Raw genomic sequence first — 21,688 nt, 5'->3', positions numbered from 1 at the left:
CCCTTTACAGTTTAAAAAAAAAAAATACATTTAAACAATTCCTTGTTATGTGAGGAGAGACTAGATAAAATTTTAGACCAAGGGGTTAACTTTTCCCCCTGCAAACCTGCTAATTCCCTTCAGGCACAAGGCAATCCTTCATTACTTTAGTTTCCCTGTGGTATTGACAGATGACAATTATACTTTGTTACCTGGATATTCATGACTGAAATACATGGTCTCGCCTCTGCATTAGAAGATACTAAACAGATGTAAATAATCCTCAAACTCTGTGAAAATGTTTTCCTTCCCTTTTCAAAACGTGCTGAGGGACACCTGAGACTGCTCTAATGGACACTTGACACACCTTTTGCCACGTTATCCTTGTACACTGGACACTAAATAATTACTCAGATCAGTTCCCAGAGAATATGAATTTATACTACAAACCCAACAAGAGTCCATCAGCACTTAGAAAACTACCTAAGTGCCACCAGAGACCAACCAAAAAATGCACTTGAAAAAGGCAGGGAGCAACACCTGGCTGCTCCAGGTGACAATGTCCACTGTACTTTCCTTGAATGTCCCTCTTGGTACATGAAATAATTCAGAGACCAAAATACCTACCAAATAAACAATATTTGGAACTCTCCCACCCCTCTCCCTAATGCACACCATTTTTTTAACAGATACTAAAAACCCCAACTGTCCCAGCCATCTTTTAGAAGTCATTTCTAAGAAAGAACTCCTTAGAGCCACTTATAATCCCAGTGCTGTACCAGTGAAGAAGGGATACACACTGTCCATCACAGCAGGATAAAGCCTGTCTGCTTGTTGCTATTAGTGTAGTATCAGTGTAGAGCTTAGAAAGCACTTGGATTAGTGCTTCCTCAGTGCAAAAGGTTTTATAAATCTGCAAACCTTCAACTAAAAAGAACCACTGAAACAGTCTATCAGTTGCATCAGGAAATCAGTGGTCTCATAATATTAAAGTGGCTTAATCTTAAAGGTGATCTAAAAAGGCTTTTTACCTGCCAAAGACTACCTCTGGTTTCTTTCTTCTTTAACAACTGCCAACATGACTAAGAACTAAAATCAGATAAGAAGTTGCATTCCATAAATGGTTCTCGTTGTTTGTGAAGACACTCATAGTTTGGGGGTAGAGGAGTGGATAAAGAAATGTGGCATAAGCAAGGAAGCATAAAAGAAAGATATCTTTACTTAATTCTAAAACACATGGCTTCTGTTAAGTAAATAAATAAACCTACCAATTGTGCCCCATTGTAAATAGAATTTAAAAAGGAACTTCTCCATTTTTAAGCTCCATAGCCCACTAAGTCAAAAGATGTTTTCTGTTCATTGGTATATATTCACTCCAGTATAAGTACAACAAACCTCCCCTTGGGAGAAACAGTCCTTGCATTTGTTTTGACCCAAAGACTGCATTCAGCACTCTGGGTTTTCACCCCCTTCGTTCTGTGATGGGACTTTTCCCAGTAACTGTGCAGATCTGAGAGCTGTGCAGACTCCCAGCTGGCAGCAGTTTGCTCTCCCAGCCAGGTACAGGGGCAGCTCATCCCAGAATCCCTGTGCAGCACTTGGTGTTCTGGCTGAAGAGCCAATCCTCTGACTGCTTGTACAGTTCCTCAACGTAACCATGCTTCAGATCTACTACTGGTTGTTTCTTTGTGCTGACTCCTCTTCCTTGGTTAAGTAGGATCTTGTACTTAGCTCTGTATTTTCCTGTTATTTTTCTCTATAGGTTGTGCCATGTAAGCAGATACAGTCTGGGTTAAAACTCTCGCCTCATAAAATTCCTTGCTCTCTCATCCTTTCTCTTACAAAAAGAGATAATAGTTCCCTATTCTTCTTTCATTTTGTAGTACGAGTTGTGCAAAGTAAACATATTTTAATAGAAATAAATGGGCTCCTGGTTGACTCAGACACTCCTCTGCTTAAAAAGCCAGTTCAGACTTGAGCTCCCATCTTTACCCCCGCCCCAGTTTCAAAGAAGCTCACAAATATTTAAGCTCTCATAGCAGGTAAAAAGTTGTGGAATTTTGGAAATAACAATAACTATGGTACCTGAAACCATATTTTAAAAATCAGCTATCAGTAAGCAGCTGATAGATCTCGGGTTTCTACATGAAGACTGCAAAGAGACCTCCCAGATCCATGATGGAAGTGAGCTCACAGTAGCCATCACTAGTTCACATGTAAAAGGGTACGGCCCTAACGGAGGCAATAAAGGAAGAAACTAAAAAAGCAGATGGAGCAGAAGATTCTACCTGAAATCAAATGAGCAATTAACTACATAAAGAGAAATAAAAACTGTAAATTCAGGATCAGTCAAAAGACTTGAAAACATTTTAAAAAAATTTAAAAGCTGAGTTTCTCTCATGCTACAACTGAGACAGAATTGACCAAGTTACATCACTGACAATCTCAGAGTTTAACACTGAGACACTAGAGCTTATTAATATATTCAGAGTCCAAAGCACATGTTTCTACTTTCTGATGACTGGAATCTAATTTTTTATTTTCTAGCAGCAAAGAAAAGCAAAATGCAAAAGGTACAAATCTGGAAGTCTCAATATACCATGAAATTAATCTTGCAAATGGAAGTGCTGATGAACAAGAAATGAAGCCAACTCTTTTCCATGTGTTTATGCAGGTGTGCCATCTGCTGGAGATGGGTCACTTTCTTGTGTCAAAGCTCAGTGATGGATTTTTATTATTTTAAAATACATCTAAGATTCAGCAGCAGTTTTCAAGCTTTTGAGAAGCCTATGTAAGAGATACCTGCATACAGGCTGGTTGTATGTACATCAAGGAGGTCTAACTGAAAGGATCTGAGCTGTTTAACAACCAGCAACTTCTACAAAATGCCACCTTCCTCAGCAGTTTTTGAGTGATGGAAAGAGCCACAAAATATACAGGATCTGGTACAGGTTATTATCTTGGTCTGAAGACAAGTATCTCCAATCAGGAAAGTTGTTGCAATTTTAGGATGAGTGAGGGTTTTTGACTCCAGTTCTTGAGACCCCACAGCCCCTTGACTGATGCTACAGACTCCCTAGGCCCAGCTGTCAGTAAGGCACACACACCATCTGCCCACTGGGAATGGATGTCTCAGGAACACTAAGAACAGGGCAGGCTACATAATCCTCTTTGCTAATCCGTTTGTTTCCCCAGTTTTGGCTTAGGCGTCTCTTGGGCTGGCTGGGCTAGAGCTGCAGGAATGCAGGTAACCTGTCAGTGCCCACCTGTGTGAACCCTCTCAGGGAGTTCTCTACATCTCCGTGCATGCTGCATTAAGAACAGTGGGTTTGGTTTCTCTAGAACCTGGCTCCAGCTTTCCCCTGTTCTGGTATCAAGAAGGACAGCCAGCAGTCACCATCCCTCTCTTCCATGCTATTTGTGACATTGTAGATCTCTAAAACATAACCCCAGTAAGAACTTCTTCCATTATCACATTTTCCTCCAGAAGCCGTACTAGTTTATTTATTTCCTAATACCTAAGATATACCCCAAATCCTATTTCCCTTTCTGCTATTCTCTGAACCTTTAGCAACTGCAGCTTACATGTTCAGAGACAAAGAACTAGAACTTCACATCCTATTCAAAAGATGTAAATGACCCAAGTATTTGTACCTGATGAGACATTCTTTGTTCTGTTTTCGCTTGTTTCTAAGTCATTGTAACAAAAGATTTTTATGAGCTGCTGAGCACTGAGCTGATACTTTCCAGGAACTACCTATCCCAGCTGCAAATTCAAGACTCACACTTTTCATGTGAAAATACAGTTGAGTTCTGTCCTCCCCCTCCATTGGGTAGCACTCAACATACACTGGATTTCACCTGCCATTTTACTGCCTGCTCACTCACTCTCTTCAAAGTTATCCTTCAGCACCAGTTCTCATCTCTACTGTCCTGAATCTCTGCATGAACATCACACTGACCCCTCACTGCTGGCCCTCTTTTTCCAAGTCATTTGAGGACATGCTGACCATCACAGAACTGCAGAACTCTTGGTAACCCTCCTGTTCTGCCAAGGCTGATGACACTCCACTTCTTTTCCATTTCTTAACTGTTCTTCACTACAGCTGTATAGTTTCTTTTAAAATCTTAGGTAATACACTTTATCAAAGTAATTTTGGAAATCTGAATATCTTGCATTTTTTCCCAACTGGTTTCAATGGAATCAGAAAAGAAAAAGTGAGTAATTTTCACTTTCAAACTAAGCAGAAGGAACTTGTCAGTGATCACAGATCTTGTTTTAATCTTTCCATCCAGCTGTTTTCATCTGTGCCTCATCCTTGACAATAAAAAGGTCCATTCTTTAAAAAGCTCAATGTCAGCCTAAGACATCTGTGCATTAAAACATCTGTATTTCCACCACAAGAACCTTTGTTTCTGACCAAACAGAGGTTGAACATAAGACTTCCAATCCTAGAATTCCAACGCTGAATTTTCACCTCTCAGTTTTATGGTCCAAGACTGGAACCTTCTTGTTTCCAGGTAAGAAAAAGTAAGTATATGTTCTTTTTACTATTGCACCTTACCCAGGTTAAGATATACAGTGTCTTGAGAAAAAACCTGCATCTATTGAAGTCTGACCTTTTGTATGAGAGACTGATCTGTAACTCAGGATGGCAACATGCCCTACATTGAGGGAAAACCTTCCACACCTGCTCCACCAGATATTTCAGGGGCACTTCTGTGACAGACAGGGGAAAAAAAGCACATGTCTAAAATATACAGAGATAAATACTTACTTGGCTTTAAATGGGGAATCAGACACAGCATTTTTTGCTTCCATCAAGCTCTCATATTCCTTTGCCCTGGAGGAGAAAATATCCATTATTATTGACTATTGTCTAAAGTGTACAGGATGTAAGATCGGCAAGGGAGTTCAAACTTTTGGGTTTTTCTGCTTCACAGCAAAGCACAGCATTTCTGTCAGTGCTGCCCTGTCATAATCCATAATCCACTGATGCTTAACTACTGGCCATTGGCCATTAACAAGTTATGATTAACATTACTACTTTAGAATGCCATCAATACACAAAAGGTGCACTGAAGTTGACTTTTCAAATGGTAGAAAATTTCACAAATTATATATCCAACTGTAGTAATCTACTGCCTATTATAAAATAATTATTGATATAATGCTATATAATATTATAATAAAATATATAAGTCATGTTATTATATACATATTAATGGCTTAGACATAGTGCAGACCAGATTAGTACATCAGAGAGATTACAATCAACATACAAATAATTGGTTGTATCTGCAGGCACAGGAGCATTTTTTACGTAACTACTGACTGTAGTGTAACATAATGAACATTAGGCAAACAGCATCTAAACACCTCCACCAAGGACTCCTTTACTGCTAGAAACAGAAACACAACCTCTTTAATCCCTTAAAAGTATTGTTTACATTGGCCATATGCCAAAAAGCAGGAAGAGGGAGACAAGACTTTTTTCCACTGCTTGTTTTCACTCCAGCCAGCCTGTGCTAACAGGTGAAGCCCAGGAGTGGTTCCAGGAGCAAGGCAAGACCCACAGTGACAATCCTGTACCCCATTTCTAACACACACAAAAAGAAAAACTAATCCAGGCACTGCAGTGATGCAGATACATTTCTCTCAGATACATGTATTAAACCTTTCTTTGTCTTTTCTGTTCACCCAAATAGCTCAAGTTTCCCAAAGCTACTCAGATTTTCCTTTCGTTTGCTTCACCATTCCAACTTATGCCCCACACAAATATTGTTACATCACCACCAGCTCTGATTTGTGGGTCATTAATAAAGCCATTAATCACAGCTGAATTTAGTATTAAACATGAAGGTGAGATTCCTTTATTAACCTTTTGCCTTCTTAGCCAGAAACAACACATTTCAGCTTCTGTACAGACAAGTCAGTAAAACCTGAATTATCACCCCAAAACTCTGTTACTAAATGCACATGGCTGGAGTGCTTTAAATCCCCTGCAAAGCCTGTACCAACTATCTGCTAAGCACACCTCTAATGCTTCCACACAGCTTTCACCAACCCTATTTTTCTTGTGTGAGTGTCCAAACATCCTCCTGCTAGCAGCACATACATGATAACCTGAGATAATTTACTTACCTATATATCAGTTGCTACTGATAGCACCAGTTAAATGGCTTAGGGTTATAAATATAATTAATAAGACTAACGAAACTTCTCAACACATCTAATATCCCATTGATCACCATCTGTCCCCTCATTCACCTCTGCCCTTCTTTGCTTTGATACTACAAGAGTGATTTAAGATCTGAAAACTCAGGAGTGTAACAGGAACCTATTTGGTTGCAGTTCTTATTTTTTTCCAGTTTAAAATACTACAGCTTCCTAGAAACTGAAATGATTGTGTTATTTCAAGTGCTGAGGTGTAAGGAAATTCATTGTAACTATTTAGTTTGCCAGAGAAGAGATGCAAATATGTCCTAAAACATGGCGTGTAGATAATGTGCTAGCGCCTGAGACTGAATTAGCAACATCAAAAAATCTTTATGTTGCTCTTGGACATTTTTATTAGTAAGTCTTTTGTGCAAACATCAGAAAACTTTCTATTTAACTCTGAGTTGTCTTCAAGGACAGCAATGCCATTGAAAACTCTAGCCACCCTTAAAAAGTTAAAACCAAGCTTAATATGAACACGAAGTTCCTGTCCCCTCAATATAACTTCGATTTTGAAGCTTTCGCTGTATTTTTCAACAGTACATCACCGTTGTAAAATGATGGCCCCTTATTACTGTTTTAATCACAATTTTTGATGACGAATATGCTGACTCACACGGAAGTCTGACACATACACATGTTCAGAAATGTTCTGAAAAAGTTCTTCTCCTCTCTGTGCCAACAACAAATTCTTATTTCAACTTGCATTCCAAGATCTGACAAATCTTTGACTAAATTAAACAGAAGCAGCCCTGGAGAAACAATTAAAACTGAACCCAGTAACTGCATTAAATCAACAAGTCATACGAATAACTCTGCATCCTGAGCAACCAGAAACCTGAAGAACCTTATCCAGTTCAGGCTGTGATATTCAGCTAGTGGACCTGCTCATGCAAAGAGGAGAGCAGTCAGAAACAGTAACACACTGTGAGAGTGTTGTGGGTTTGAAGGCTGATGTGCCTGACAGGAGTTAATAAAACATCTCACTTCTAATGTACGTCTAAAAATCTGTGCAAGCTTTTGTCTCTTATTTGAAAGTCTTCTTGCTTAAAAAGGCAGAGAAAATGTGTAACAGTGACTCTTGCCTAGTGGAGGAATATTTTTAGAGAGAAATGCAAAAATATGCTTCAATATTGGGCTGAGCATTAACTTGAGCTGGGGCCCATTCAGCCATAAAGGGTGACACTGGCACTTCCTGATATAATGATGTCCTGCACATGACACTGATTTGCAGATGTCACTTTTTAGACTAAGAACAAATTGCACGTCTGACAACTCACTTTCCACTCTAAGATATTTTAAACTTTATTCTTGTTGTGACAGGCAACAAAAAATGATTATATTTAGTCATGGGATTTGACACTACAGCAGGCTGACTTCTATTTGTTGATTACTATTGATTTTCTTTGATACTACATTTAAAAATCAATAGCTAGAAAGAAAAATAGGCATGGTTTACACAAATTTAAACATGCTATTGTATGCTAGGAGAGGATACAGTTTTGGCAGGGCACTGGCATCCAATTATGAGAAAAGCTCTTAACAGGTGAAACCAAGGGCTCCAGATCGATATTCAGTTTTCTTTCTCAATCAGAGAAAGTGGCCATAAATTAGGCTCATCAGTGTTATTTTCAAGACACTCCCAAAGCAAATAATTTCACAGTTTTTTCAGTCTTCCACTGCACTCATATTAGATGACAGAAGGTAAAGTTTAGAACAAAACTCAGAGGAGAAAAAATAAAAAGAAATTTTTACTACCTGGAATTCATCCGTGCCTTTAGCTTTTTGGCTTTCTTTTTAATTTTCTGTTTCTCCTCTCCATCTTTTAATGGTTCCACAGGAACGGAACTCTCAACCACAATGTCCACAATGTACTTTTTTAGTGACAGATGCTCCTGCAGAAAATAATGAAATCATATTTACTGCTAAAGTATGTGATGGAGATAACAGATTATCTTCCCAGGGAAAAAAAAAAAAACAGTAATAAATATTTAACGGAAGGTTAGGAAGACGAAGCCAAATTTGAAAATGAATTTTGGGAAAGAGATTATTGCACACTGAAGAGAACAAGTTGTATATTTTCTAAAAAGGGTGAAAAAATATTAAAAGCAGAACAATGAATGCTGTGTCTTCTTTTCAAGAAATTGTTACCTAACAAGTATGGACTCCAAGCTGACATCCTCTCTCTCCTCAGAGCTGCCTTTTACAGCTTCAGAAAACCTGCCCTACCAACATAATTCACTACAGAAAATAAGCTAATTGTGGGTTTTGTATCAATTCTTCATCAAAATCTAAATGTGTCTTAGTCTTCATTAGGGTATAAGGAAATGTATTTTGTTATATTACTATTGACTGCTTTACAACACTACTGTTTATTAATGGGGCTTTTACTTTACCTCTCACATTAAAAAAATTTGAATTTAGGCAAAATATTGGTAAAACTTCTGTTCCCCAGAGAAGAAATGCTAAACAATCAGTTTAATGCCAGTTATTAGAATGTATTTACACAATTTTTAATATACTGAGGCTTGTATCTCTTTCTTACAAAATACCAAACTTATTACGAAGTACAGGTCACCATCACAGCTTATTAGGATAATTTATCCTTGAATATCTTTATAGTTTTATGGCCACAATCAGATGTGGTTATTACTTCCTTTTTGGTAAGTACCCTTAAAATTCAAAGTAAAAGGTGAAGCGCTAAAAAAATTTAAAGACAGTATTTTCCAGAAAACAACCTATACTTTCTTTCACTGATTCAGGAAAATGCTGCGCCTGTTGAAAACAAAATAAATCTCTGTGAAATTTCCTGGAAAAAGACCACTTAGTTTTTGGAAAGCAGTGCTGCATGGTATAACCTAGGAATATAAATCTGGTGGAAACAGTAAATGAAATATCTATTTTAAATCACAGGAATGCAAAATGAATACTGAATTAGTACATTTAATTCTACTGAATGAGTACTGGACTTAAGAAATCCAACATTATCCTCTATTCTAAGCAAATTCTAAAGGTAATGCTGATTTTCCCTTTGCTCCTCTGCCTACCTTAGGTAAGTCCCAGCACACCTGAACAGTTTTCCTCAATGAATTCTCCAAGCTGTTCACACCATACACATTGCTACAGATTGCTAGAGTCTCTTGTAAGGTAATTTTAACAGCACCTGTAGACATTTTCCCTGCCCTGAATATTCTCCATTTAGTTTTGGCAAGAAGTGCTTGAAAGAAAACCTTCTCAGGGTATCTCCAGAGGCAGTGCCCTTGGAGCATGACTGAACTGCAATGAGTTAGTTCTCCACCAAGCTGCTGAGGGCAGAATAAACCATCCCTGTCCTGGTTATGAACCCCCAGCTCAGTTTTGTCTCCTCAGAGAGATGTATCCATCAACACCCACTTAAAAATACCTTTTCCTTTTCTTTTTAAAATCAGAAATCCTGTCCTTAGGTTCAAACTGCACAGGACACAAGTGGGTTGGAGTTTGACAACATTAAGAAAAGAAAGGGCTTCTTCAGAACAGACCACGGCACTGCTGCTTTGCTACCAAGCACTTCAGGGTACTGTGACATCTACTGACAAAGATATTTATGAATGATTTCCATGGGATTTGGTACAAACATCCCCACTCTCTAAAGGAAAAGCCCAGCACCTCCTGGAGCCTAGCTCAGGTCGCTCCAGTGGGATGCAGCACTGGTGACACACAAAACTAAGCAGGGCTATTACTTTACTTCTACATCTTTATTCCAACAGTGCAACTGGGACTCTGGTTCATCACATCTTCAAACTGTTACTGCTCCAAAGTGACAGCAGAGTGGGATAAAGTCCCCAATGCACTCTGGGATGGTCACATGCTACACCAGGGGCAGCAGGCTGCTGTGCAGCCCCACCAGGGCAGCTGTGACCGTGGGGTCACACTTGTGCTGGGCTCAAAGCAAGGAGACAAAGCTTTGCACCTCCTGCACAGACACTCATCTCTTTTTTCATCACCTTGTCTGTGATTAGCTGCTGACTTGAAGAGAATTGTAGGGTTCAACAAGCACATTCATGCCCCAGGCTGTGGGGCCAGGAGAGCACCCATGATGGTTGCACACATTTGCTCACAGGAACTCGAGCACCTCTGTGCATGACAGTTCTCAGCGTTCTCAGCTTTCACACAGGCCAGTGTGGATTAATATCAGACTTCATAGAGCTCATTAAAGTCAGACCAGAGTAACAATACCTTGTGTCACAAAAACAATCACTTTCTGAAGGTACAGATCAAAGCGTGGGATTATCACCGTGGGCAGATTGACAGCATTCAGGTGTGAAATGAGAACAAGTAGCTTGGTATTAGGTGACAACTGGCACCTGAGGAGAGCTGCTGCTACATCAGCCTCCAGAGAAGGGGAAAAAAATTTATTCCCGTGTTTTATTAAGCTCCCACCACTTACCTGAAAAAATTAAGGTTTCAGAATCCACAGAGTCACACTGAAGTACAGGAAGTCCAATCCTTTAAATAAATTAAACTCATGAGTAATTTTACCTGCATAGCCATAGTTGGGCAGGTGAACACACCACAAAAATAACCACCAGAGCATGAGAGAGTGAGGCCAGTGCAGTGTTTTTACAGCAAATTTTTGTCATCCTTTCATTTAAGTAAGAATGAAACTCATCAGTTTGGGGTGGGTGTATTTCTAATAAATGTAAGGAAGGTAACTGGGTAATCTGGATACTTCTTCCTGAAAGTCTTTCACTTTTTTTAAATTATTTTTTTAATGTAAGTGAGTACTAAATGCAGTCAGAATTTCTGAGACTAAATGAATTTATCCTCTCCCTAAAAGCATCCTCCCTGGGTTACAGCAACATGAAGGGTCATCACTGGTCTGGTCCTGTGCTATGCTGAGCACATTCTGGCCCCAAATTCCCAGTTCTCGGTAAACCAGCAATCTTTGGAGAATTTAGGCCATTATAAATGTGAAGCGTTACTAATAAGAGGATCTTTTTAAATGGAAGCTTCTGTCATTAAGATCTATATTCAGGCCTACCAAAAATGTTCAGCACAGTTTCAGTTTCAGCCATATAAATTTTAGCTGTGTGATTTCTCTGAAGCTCTGTTTTAAAGGCTTATGCACAATATACTAATTTTGCTGGTTCTGTCCTCCTGGGACACCTTTTATCTCAGGATTAAACCAGAGCCATCTACAATGGTCATTCTGTATCAGATTTCTGCCATCATTTTTCATACATGATACCCATCCTCTGAGCTGCACAGCTGAGACCTGGAACATCACAAAGTAAGGTCTCAGTTTTCATGAATGTGTGCCACAAAGAGGAAGCACTGTCCTGTGCTGGGATGTGCAACTGCAAAACAAAGAAACAAGAACTGAAGGCTGACATGGATTTCTTCATGATCGCCTGTGTCTGTTCCTCTCTGCTCATGTGATGACGGCTTAGTGACCTATTAGAGTAGAAATACTCCTGCTCTCTCTCCAGTGTTATTTCCATGCATTCCCCAAAGCTAAGAACCTACTGTTAAAAACCCCAAGGCATCCTGTACCTGTCTCAGGGGGAGATCCTCAGTTTCCAGTTGAAAAAGCCATGAAGTAAAAGCAAGGTAGTAAACATCCACCTACATGATATTTAACAGCATCTTGTACAGACACGTGTTGTTATTGGAAAACTCCATAGAACCTCTCAATTTTTATAGGACACTGAAGTGATTTTTAGAACAACTGACATAGATTTCTGTAAAAATTTCAATAGTTTATTCACAAGCAAGGTGATAAAGACTAACATTAAATGGCCATGTAAAATGCAGACACCACAAAGCAGACAAATTAGGTTAGTTACAAAAAATGTCTTCATGATTCCTTCCTTCTCCCTCCATTCTCAACTGTTCTGACTTTCAGTCAAGTCACTGAAAATCCTGAAGCTTTCCAAATGCAACAGATGGGCCTCATCTACAAACTACATGAGAAATCGAATTGCCAAAACCATTAAAGCTAAAGCTAATAAGGTCAGTCCTGAAGTCACATTCTTGCTGGTCATTGCCTAGTCCCCTTCAACTGCCTGAACCAGAAAATCTACCCTGTAATCTCATATCTTGAAGTTGGTAATATTAGTTGAATAGGTACTTCTTAGAACCAATGTTTTCTCTGTTTCTTATATGACATGTTTACACTACAAGGATAAAAGCATTACAATCAATATCTCCTGAAATAAAGGTAATTTTTTCAGACTCCAAAACAAACATAATTGCAAAGTTTTCTATGGACAGTGCAGCAAATGCTACAAAATGTTGAAATATATATATAGCTGAGCAGGGCCCACTTCTGCTTGGATGAGAAAAACCGTACCTTAAACTGGATTCTGAACCTCAGTAATCTATATAAAATACCACAGCTGGACAAGAAATTTCCCAGCTGACATCCTCTTCATACAATAGCCATTCACAAGACCAATACTCTTCAGCAGCTCTCCCCATTTAATGTTCTAATTACAGCAAGAGCATCCATGGATCTGTCCTTGGCAGATGAAACCTTGGGTATGTATTTATCAAACCAGAACACAACTGCAAAATTATGTTCCTACACAATCTTTTCAACTATGACACTTCTTGGCTTTCTGTATTACATATAAGCTACTATTCCTTTCACTACTCAGGATATGTTAATAGAAACCTTATTAAATTGTGAAGTGTGCCAAACAGAATTCTTCCTAATGAAATTCCTTCCTTCTAAAATTAGAGGTAACCATAACACAAATACTTATTTCCAGTTCCTTTCTTTTTAAGTAGGTGTTGCCTTTTTCTGAATTCTGCCTGGGGCATGCCTACATGGGCAGGACAACATTGCAGCAAAGCCAAGAAGTGAAGGAGAGCCTGGCTGAGGTGGTGCAGCCTCAGAGGCAGATCCTCTGTTACCCCTGGCCCTCCCTCTAGCACAGGCAGGGACAGGAGGCTCTGGAATCCTTGGAGCACACAGGAGAAGCCAGCAGCAGCCAGCAGTGTACCAGGGAGCTCCTGACACCTCCTGCAGGCTCAGGGAGGCAGCAGAGCAGGGGAATCCTCAGTCCAGCAGGGAGCAGGGCAAGGCCTGGCAGCGCCACTTGGTGTGAGCCAGGGCTCCTGACCTGCTCCATCATTCCTGAACTAATCAAGGACAGATGTGGAAAACCTTCCTGGCTATTGGGACCTTCGCCCCAAAAAACTAAGCCAAAATGACCTTGTGGAATCTCAAGGGTTTACAGGGCTTTTCCCCTCTGTTATTTTTCATTTTCATTCCCTTCTGTATTTCTGGATTCTGGCCAGAAATGAAGAACAAATGCCAGAACATTGTAAGGCTGGTTATTCTGTTATTTTTGTATTCTTTCCAACCTTGAATCCCCAAGTTCTGAAATAAAAGGTATTCTCATAAGTATTCTAACTCAATTCTGCAGACCAAGGCAACTTGAAAAACATTTGTCTCCAGCTATTTATCTAAATTGGGCCTTCAGAACTTCCAAACACTTGTTGTTACTTACCCTCTCACATCAGCATCAAAATATAAACAAGAGGAAGACTATAAAGAAATATTTGTACTAGCTTATATCACATAATAATAGCTGTCACTCATTTACCATTTTATTATTAAAATATATATATCAAACAGAGTATTTCCCATAAAGGTAAGGTACGTAAGAAATATATTCTAGCAAATTAATAGGCAATTATTCTGAAGCCTACATATATCTTTTGGATTTACATCTCTACCTGTTCCAAAATAAACAATATTCTGTAACTGTAGAAAACCATTAAAAAGTGTTTTTGCTATCTATTACCGAAGTCAGGAATAATGGTTTCTTATTTGTGTATATAATCACTTAAGGGATATATTTGCCAAATTTTGAAGGGTTTTTTAAGGTTAAATTTTAAATCACATTACCACAGGAATATTTGTTCATGATTTTACTACATGTTTCAACAGAACTACTCAATATTTTATTTTTTCCTCATAACCTAGGACAATATTTAATATGGAAAACAGATGCTGAAGTAGACTATGAGTTATATCAAAAGCACACTTCAATTTTAAACAATGACAGCCCGAAACACAAATGATCAGTAATTCTCAATCATAAAGAAATCGAATACTATTATAGGACCACAAGTGATCCACTCCAAAATGTGAGGACTCATAAAAAGGAAGGTATTCCTTACTAATACGAATTACTAAGTGTTACTAGAGGTGCTACACGTATAAGAAACAGGTCATAAAGTAATGAATATTCAAATATTATTTTCTCAAAATAAATTTTAATTATTCACATTTCTATGCTAGACTGTACTTCAGATGATGAGTTGAGAGCATTAAAAAATTTTTGTTATTCATTCAAAACTGAGGAGTGACTTTTCATTGTACAACTAAGTTTTCCTTGACATCTGTGATTTAGTTTTTTTTTTCCATGAGGGACTAATCCTGCTTTTTAGCGCGCCCAAACTAAAAACTATTTTTACTGCTAATAGTGACTGCACTTTCAGTCACCTTGCTTGTCCATAGATTCAATGACACCACAATCTGCCACTAAGATAAACAGCCAATAATATTCTTATTAGGAGCTTTAAGTATTTTTTCAGATTTTTAATATAATTCCCACTTGTCACTCCGAAATATAGGAATAGAAGGCAAAGTAATGGTGTCTCTTCTGTGGCATCCTGGCCACAGAAAGCATCTCTGCAGATGCAGGAGCAAAGCTGGAAGCACTGACATTATCATCTGGCTGCAAGGACAGCTGAGAGAAAGGGAGGGATCAGGGTGCACTTGGGCCTGCCAGCAGGAGATTTTTTTACTGGCTGTGAATATTCAAGATATCCAAGCCAAAAATAGGAAGGGTGCAGCTGCTGGCAGTGATCTATCAAAATTAACGACACAGCCAATAAACAATTAATCATGTACATTTTTGCCAAGAAAAACAACACTTTATAATAAATTAAACGTAAGAAGCTATTGCTGTGCAAAGTACAAAAAACCAGAATTGATGTATGGGGTACTGAGAGACCTTCTCCAAGGTGCAACATGGATTAGACTTTATAATTGACTGTTCATGACAATGTCTTCTAGGACAGAAGTATTCACAGCAGAATGACATGGCCAGAGCTCCTGAGCTGAAAGGACCACAGGTATCCATGAGGTATGAAATACCCACAAACAAAAATGGACCACAGATGCCTGGCATAATTCCACTCCTCTAGCAACACACCTCTGCTCTAAAAAAAATATCCTTCCTTCCTCGGGGGGGGAAAAAGAAAGTAAAGCCAACTCAACCAGAACCTGGTGCTTTACTGGGATGGGGAGCTCTTGTTTGCAAGTGATTTACAGATTGTTTCCTGTGAGCAACAGAGAAAAATGGGCTACTGTTGGAGAACTATGATCAGACGCCAAGAAAGAATTTGCTATGAAGTCTGTGGATAAAGTAAACAGGAATACTATTGCACATATGACCAAAACACATTCATCACCATACTGCCCCAAAATGGCTGCAGCACCACCAGAGTTGGGTCAGGGTCATCTCCCTGTGCTGTAATGGTCAGAATGGAACAGCCAAATGCCAGAAGAGATGAAGGGCAAGCAGCAGGGCAAGGGCAAGGCTGGACACACTGGGCACTGACCACAGCTGTGGCTGCCCCTGGATCCCTGGCAGTGCCCAAGGCCAGAATGGACAGGGCTTGGAGCACCATGGGACAGTGGGAGGTGGCCCTGCCCACGGCAGGGGTGGCACTGGAGGAGCTCTAAGATCCCTTCCACCCCAAAACAGACCGATTTTATGAATACAGGTAGACATGTAATATGTAATATACATCTGAATGTTCCAGAATAAGAAAAGAGAACTATTGATTGTGTATAATGATTTTTAAAAGCCACATACCCACAGGTATAAACACCTCAAATTCCTCTATTAGATGAAACTAGAAGTGTGACCTTTATTTTCCATTTTGCTTAATCATATCTTTTAGACAGGCTACCCAAAGGAGTTCATAAAACTCTATTAATTTAAAGACAAGAACTTGAAAACACTGATTCAGAAAGGAAAACAAAAGCATTCTTTCAATACTGCAAAGGCTAAACAATAAAACAATAATTATACACAATTTAATTGTAATGAAAATACAGTGTATTCAAAAAAAAAAGAGGAATTAGCAAAATCCTGGCACCACCATGTGTCTAGACAAGACAGCTCTTTGTAAATACAGATGAAGAACAAGGGTCAGACATTAAACTACTCTCATATCTTTTTCCCCCTCAGTAATTTCCTCTGCAAGAAATAATGGAAGGAACACACACCTCCAGGAAAACAGCTCAATTTCTTTCAGAAAAACAACTCCTTGCTCCTAAAATCTAACAATCATTTAGAACTTCCAAGTGCTGTAAACAGGAGCTCTGCCTGTGTGTGGTGCTGGCTGTAAAGCTCCCGTGGCTGGCACAGCACAGGTACCAGCTCACCCTGCCAGGGCTGTGCCCGTGCCCGGGGCAGCTGCCAGCACAGGAGGGACTCTGTAACTCACAGCTGGGCCAGGACAGGCTCCCACTGCAGCCCCAGCCAGCTGGGCAGCCACACTCCACAGGGAGCTTTAGCCACTGGCCAGCAGCTTTTTCTAAAGGAACGTGGGTGGGCTCAACCAGCCAGGTCTGTATATAAATCCTCACATTTTAACACTGTCAGTCTTCAGACAACGATCACCTCTCTGCTCCATCATGGGATTATGTTTTTATTTGATCTAAATACACCTCTTAGAAGTTCTCTGTTGCCTTTATATAATGACAATAGAATCAGTTTTCTCTCCTGATACAAAAAAAGTATATTTTTCACATATGCAAACAACAGTTCATTAATATTCCTCCATCCTTCTTCGGAATACATAAAATTGTAGCACGCACCTTATATAAATTAACCAAACCCTGCCAAGTTATCTATTGCATCTGGTTTTTAGAAGAGCTTTTCCCTTATTAGAAACATTCATAGACCACATGGAATTACATGATTTATATTCTGAAAGTACCTTTAAACCACTGCATTTAAACGCCAGGAGATACAGAGTAAGCTGGGACAATGGTTCAAAGGGAGCTCTTGGGTGTATTTCTCCAAACAAGCCCGGAGAGACAAAAAAGGCAAAGACAAAAGGGAAAGCAGAGGGGCATAAAAGTGAATCTCTAGGAGCTACAAGTGGGAGAAAACGTCTACAAGGTCCTTGCAGAGACTCCTCAGCCTAATGAAATCACCAGGTGTTGTCCTATGGCTTTTGCAGGCACCTTTTCAGTGAGGCCTTTGTGTCACACAGGCTTTAATTCAGCAAAGCAATTAGTCAGGACTACCAACATACTAATTGATTCCAGTGAAGTCAATGAAAGCAAATTGCTTACACTGTTTACATCTTTTGCTGAACTAAAAGCAACGTGGATGTTGAGAGAGAGGACGGGAAATCAATAGCACGGAAAAAGGTAGTGCAAAAGCAGGCGAAGCTGGGAGTTTGATGGAAACAGCCAGGCACTTAAGCAGAGAGATAATGCAGGCAGAATGCTCTTACTACACTGGAGATAATGCTGAAATGATGTGGGGCACTGGGAGCATTGAAAGCTTCAGAAATATACTGAAGATGATTTTTACCCTGCTGCAAGTTTTACCACCTAGGTGAATTAAGGTATCTATAAGAGTCCAGAAAAAAAGCAAAGTTACAAAGTAACCAATGTGAACAGAACTTCATTTGCTTTCACAGGATATCCACTGTTAGAAAACCAAGAGCTGTTTGCTGCAACAGAAAGGTACAACTACTTCAGCTGGAGACTAATAAATCCCCAAATGAAGAAAACCCAAAAGGCTGACATGCAATGAAGCTGCCACATAATCTGAAAAAGAACCTCATGCTTTTTCATTTTTGTATCTTCATTCACAGCAAAACTATTTTCTTTGTGCATTTCACATCTGCAAATGAATTCACCTTCCTGATGGTCTAATCCCAGCTGTCAGCTCCTGCACAAGACATGCTGGAATTAAGCATAGTTAACACTTAATGCCAAACCAGTGGGACACTGCTCCAACACGAAGTATGCTTCACCTCTGAAAATGTCTCTAAAATTACAGAATTTATAGACACTACAGCAAAGAGAAAACCCCTAGAATACATCAGCTTCTTTTTATTTCTGCAAGATCAACTCCTACCACCCATGGGCCCAGAGGAATCAGTGTCCATGACCATTAAGAAGTTTTTAACTTTGTTTATAGCCAAATCAACCAAGAAAAATCCTTACTGTGTGAAGAGAAATTATATAATCATTTGCTTAAATCAGCTTCCAAAATCTTGAGGAGATACCCAAAACTGAGTTACCAAGATGGACAAAGTTAAAGTATTTCAAATCCTGTGATTTCTCAAGTAATAGAAAAGAAATTCTATGGTCAGATTAGAATTTTATAAAAGCTTTCTTTCCAGGCAGCTGCCTAATATACCAAACAGGCTAAACACAAAACGAGTCAAAGATCAAGAGTAAGTTATCTGAGGTGTCAAGTGCATAAGGTTAAAGGTGGAATTTTATTAGGTCAAAGGTGATATAAATAAAATCTTTTATGTCAAAGAAGAGGGGTCATGGACAAGACATATATAATCTTAAGACATCACAGATGACAAGTAATATCTTTAAGTGTAGCACAAGTGTGTTCTCACTAGAGTTATCTTCACTGGCTGAAAAATTGAAACCAGCGATAAATAAGTAACTATGACTATTACAAAGCTTCCCTGGAATATGGGTTCACTTCTGTAATACTTTGGAATTTTTTTCTCAAGTATTTCAAAACTTGAGAAGTTACTGAATGTTTTAGGTGGGAGGTTGGTATTAACTATGCATACTGAATCAAAGGATACACAAAGTTGATTGCTCTGATTGGTAAAACTGCTTTCCTACTTTGCACTGCCCAGATCTATAACAAGTGTCTCAGTACTGCTCCTTGAAAAAAAAAGTAAGTAATAAAAAGCAGAGAAGGCCTCAGGCCTAGGAAATTTCAGGTTATGATAATACAGTTAAGAATTTTGTATTTGGACTAACTGAAATATAGCCATAAATAATATATAAAACCCCTAACAATGGAAGCATTCATACATTGCCAGTATGCCAAATGCTACGCAGCATCTTGGTTAAGGATATTGGAATCTGCTATAGAAATTCTCAAGCTGTTCATTCAGTTAAAATTGTTCTCTCCTGCACTAAACATTATTCAAGAAATACATTTAACCTTCATCTGGGTCTAACATCCTCATCAAAATGTTTTGCTGAGAAACCCTGGATTTAGGCACAAAAATCAGGACCTTTGTGCCCTCTAGTGGAACTTCTCTTTGAGGAGGTGGTTGCAAACGCAGCTGTGGGCACCTGACCCCATTCTCCAGAAACTGGAATTGTTCAGAGATCAGGTTAGATGTGGGGAGTGTGTAATGCCCAGTCATAGGGAAATCCACTCCCTGTCTTCCTCCAGACCCCTCGGAGCCAGTTGCCCAGCAAGAACCACACTTCACTCACCAGTGGGCACACAGGTACCAGTAAAATTCCAGAGAGATCCAAGAAAATGTCAATCAATACCTGGGACTGCCCACACAGCACAGATTCTGGGAAAACTCACAGCTGGTATTTCCAGGCAAATAGGTGCACTATGGAGATTTCTCACATACACACCCTAGGTAAGCCTGGCATCTAAAATCCAAATCCAAAACCACACAACTTCCACTAACCACTGTCCAAGAGGAAAAAAGAACCTGACAAAGCTGTTTATGTACTCTCATTACAGCTGGGAAGGGGAAGGAAAGTGCAACTCCACAAACATTTATTCCTCCAGACTACCGTGCCTCTCCAGTTATCTTTTTCTGCTTTTTCAGTGATAATCTGTAGATTTCAGTACTTCAGAGACCTAACTCTCCAAAGCTTTTTATACAGGAAAATATGTTACTACCCAGATGTAAGAAGCTGAAAACAAAGAGAAGATTTCAGTAAATAAAAACAGTAAAAGAACTGGGATGGCAAGTGAAAAAATCAGAACCACCAGACAGTGGCATCTGGATCAGCTTGGCTGCAAACAGATTTCCAAACACAATTAAATTTAACCTGAATCAGTGCTGAAGAACTGGCTTGGACATTATTTCTTCCTAACACCTGACAGATGTAATACAGGGGCATTCACAAATTTTTTGGATGTGGCAGAACCCAAATTCTCACAGAAAAGGCCTTGACTTAATATTGCAGTCAAGATCTGGCAGCAGCAATGAAAAATTAAATGAAACAGCTATGCAGATGGCTTTTCTACAAAAGAGTAGCCTCTTGGTGTAGTATAAGATGCCTTCAATGCTTCCTCAAAATCACTCTAAATGCCAACTCTTCTAAAGAAGCTATTGAAAAACTATTATTCTTCTTAGCAATATTAATACTTCCAAAACATTTCAAATCTTACATTTTGAAGTAATTTAGCACTACAGTTTTCAGCATTATGGACCATGATGCACAGGACAGCACATCTGCTCACCTAGAAGAGGACTAAGGGATTTTAAGCAACAAGAAAAAAAACAAAGAAAACAACAGGATAGTGACAACTGCAATGTATAAGATTTTTAGGATGAAAAGATAAGTGTAGTGACATGAAAAATGCCTTTCATTAACAGAAAAGCAGTTAGTCACATTTTACAAAGAATCAAATTCAAATGGCACTTGCCTGCAGTATGTGAATGCACTGTTTCTTTCACTGCTTTTCATTGCTAGTCTGCCATGACTCCCATGCTAACAGAAACAGTCTTGTTCAACTCCTTATACAAGACTTTCATAGGCTACTCAGCTGAATGGGATTTAAAACCAGAAATAATATAGAAAAATAGTATAAAACTTACCACTTCTTCATCTGAAAGCTCTCGTCCTTGTATACTACTGTTTTCTCTCACAGCTTGTTGATGTTTTTTCCCTTTAATGTGGCTGAAAAGATACACTTCTGATGAAATCTGTAATGACAATATCTTAATAGTTATTTTTCCCTTGCAAATTCCATATTGCATAAAAAACAGTACTTTAAATGTTATATCAAATATGTTAGTTTGTCAGGGGTATGTTCAGAAATTCAAGCACAGTACTTTACTCCTCAGCCTAATTCACATAAACATCTTTTATGCAGTACTTAACAGTAGATTACAGAATAATTTCCTAGCCAGCAGTGTAAGAACAGATTCAAAAATACATTAGGCTCTCCTCTCATTTTCACTTTATTCTGATTTCACATATTGGAGGAGTTTCATTCTGAAGTGTATGATCAGTGAGTACACAAGACTCCAGCCTGCTGAGCCTGAGTTTCTGTTCCAGCACTGCCTGAGGTGATCCCATGCAATCATGCTTAATGCTGCAATTAAAAGAAAAATAATGCTCAGTGGCATATAAGGCTCCCATAATGCACAGTCTCTGCAAAGCAGTGATCAGTAAGAGATCTCTCAGCTCTGGCCCAGTGGCTGTGTGCCTTCTCTCCC

General features: G+C 39.1%; 1 protein-coding gene across 1 annotated transcript in view; it reads right to left on the bottom strand.

Annotated features, from left to right (window-relative positions):
• The window catches only part of SCAPER (S-phase cyclin A associated protein in the ER), a 144,076-nt gene that overhangs the window by 78,181 nt on the left and 44,207 nt on the right, over positions 1-21,688 (bottom strand). Inside the window, exons 20-22 of the mRNA XM_066328752.1 lie at positions 21,065-21,172; positions 7,958-8,094; positions 4,758-4,823 (exon numbers count right to left, since the gene is read on the bottom strand). Coding sequence (XP_066184849.1) covers positions 4,758-4,823; positions 7,958-8,094; positions 21,065-21,172 — 311 coding nt within the window. The remainder of the gene's footprint in view (positions 1-4,757; positions 4,824-7,957; positions 8,095-21,064; positions 21,173-21,688) is intronic.

This window comes from Sylvia atricapilla, chromosome 13 (genome assembly GCF_009819655.1).
Source record: "Sylvia atricapilla isolate bSylAtr1 chromosome 13, bSylAtr1.pri, whole genome shotgun sequence".
NCBI classification, from domain to species: Eukaryota; Metazoa; Chordata; class Aves; order Passeriformes; family Sylviidae; genus Sylvia; species Sylvia atricapilla.
This window is presented reverse-complemented; position numbering and strand designations above follow the sequence as displayed.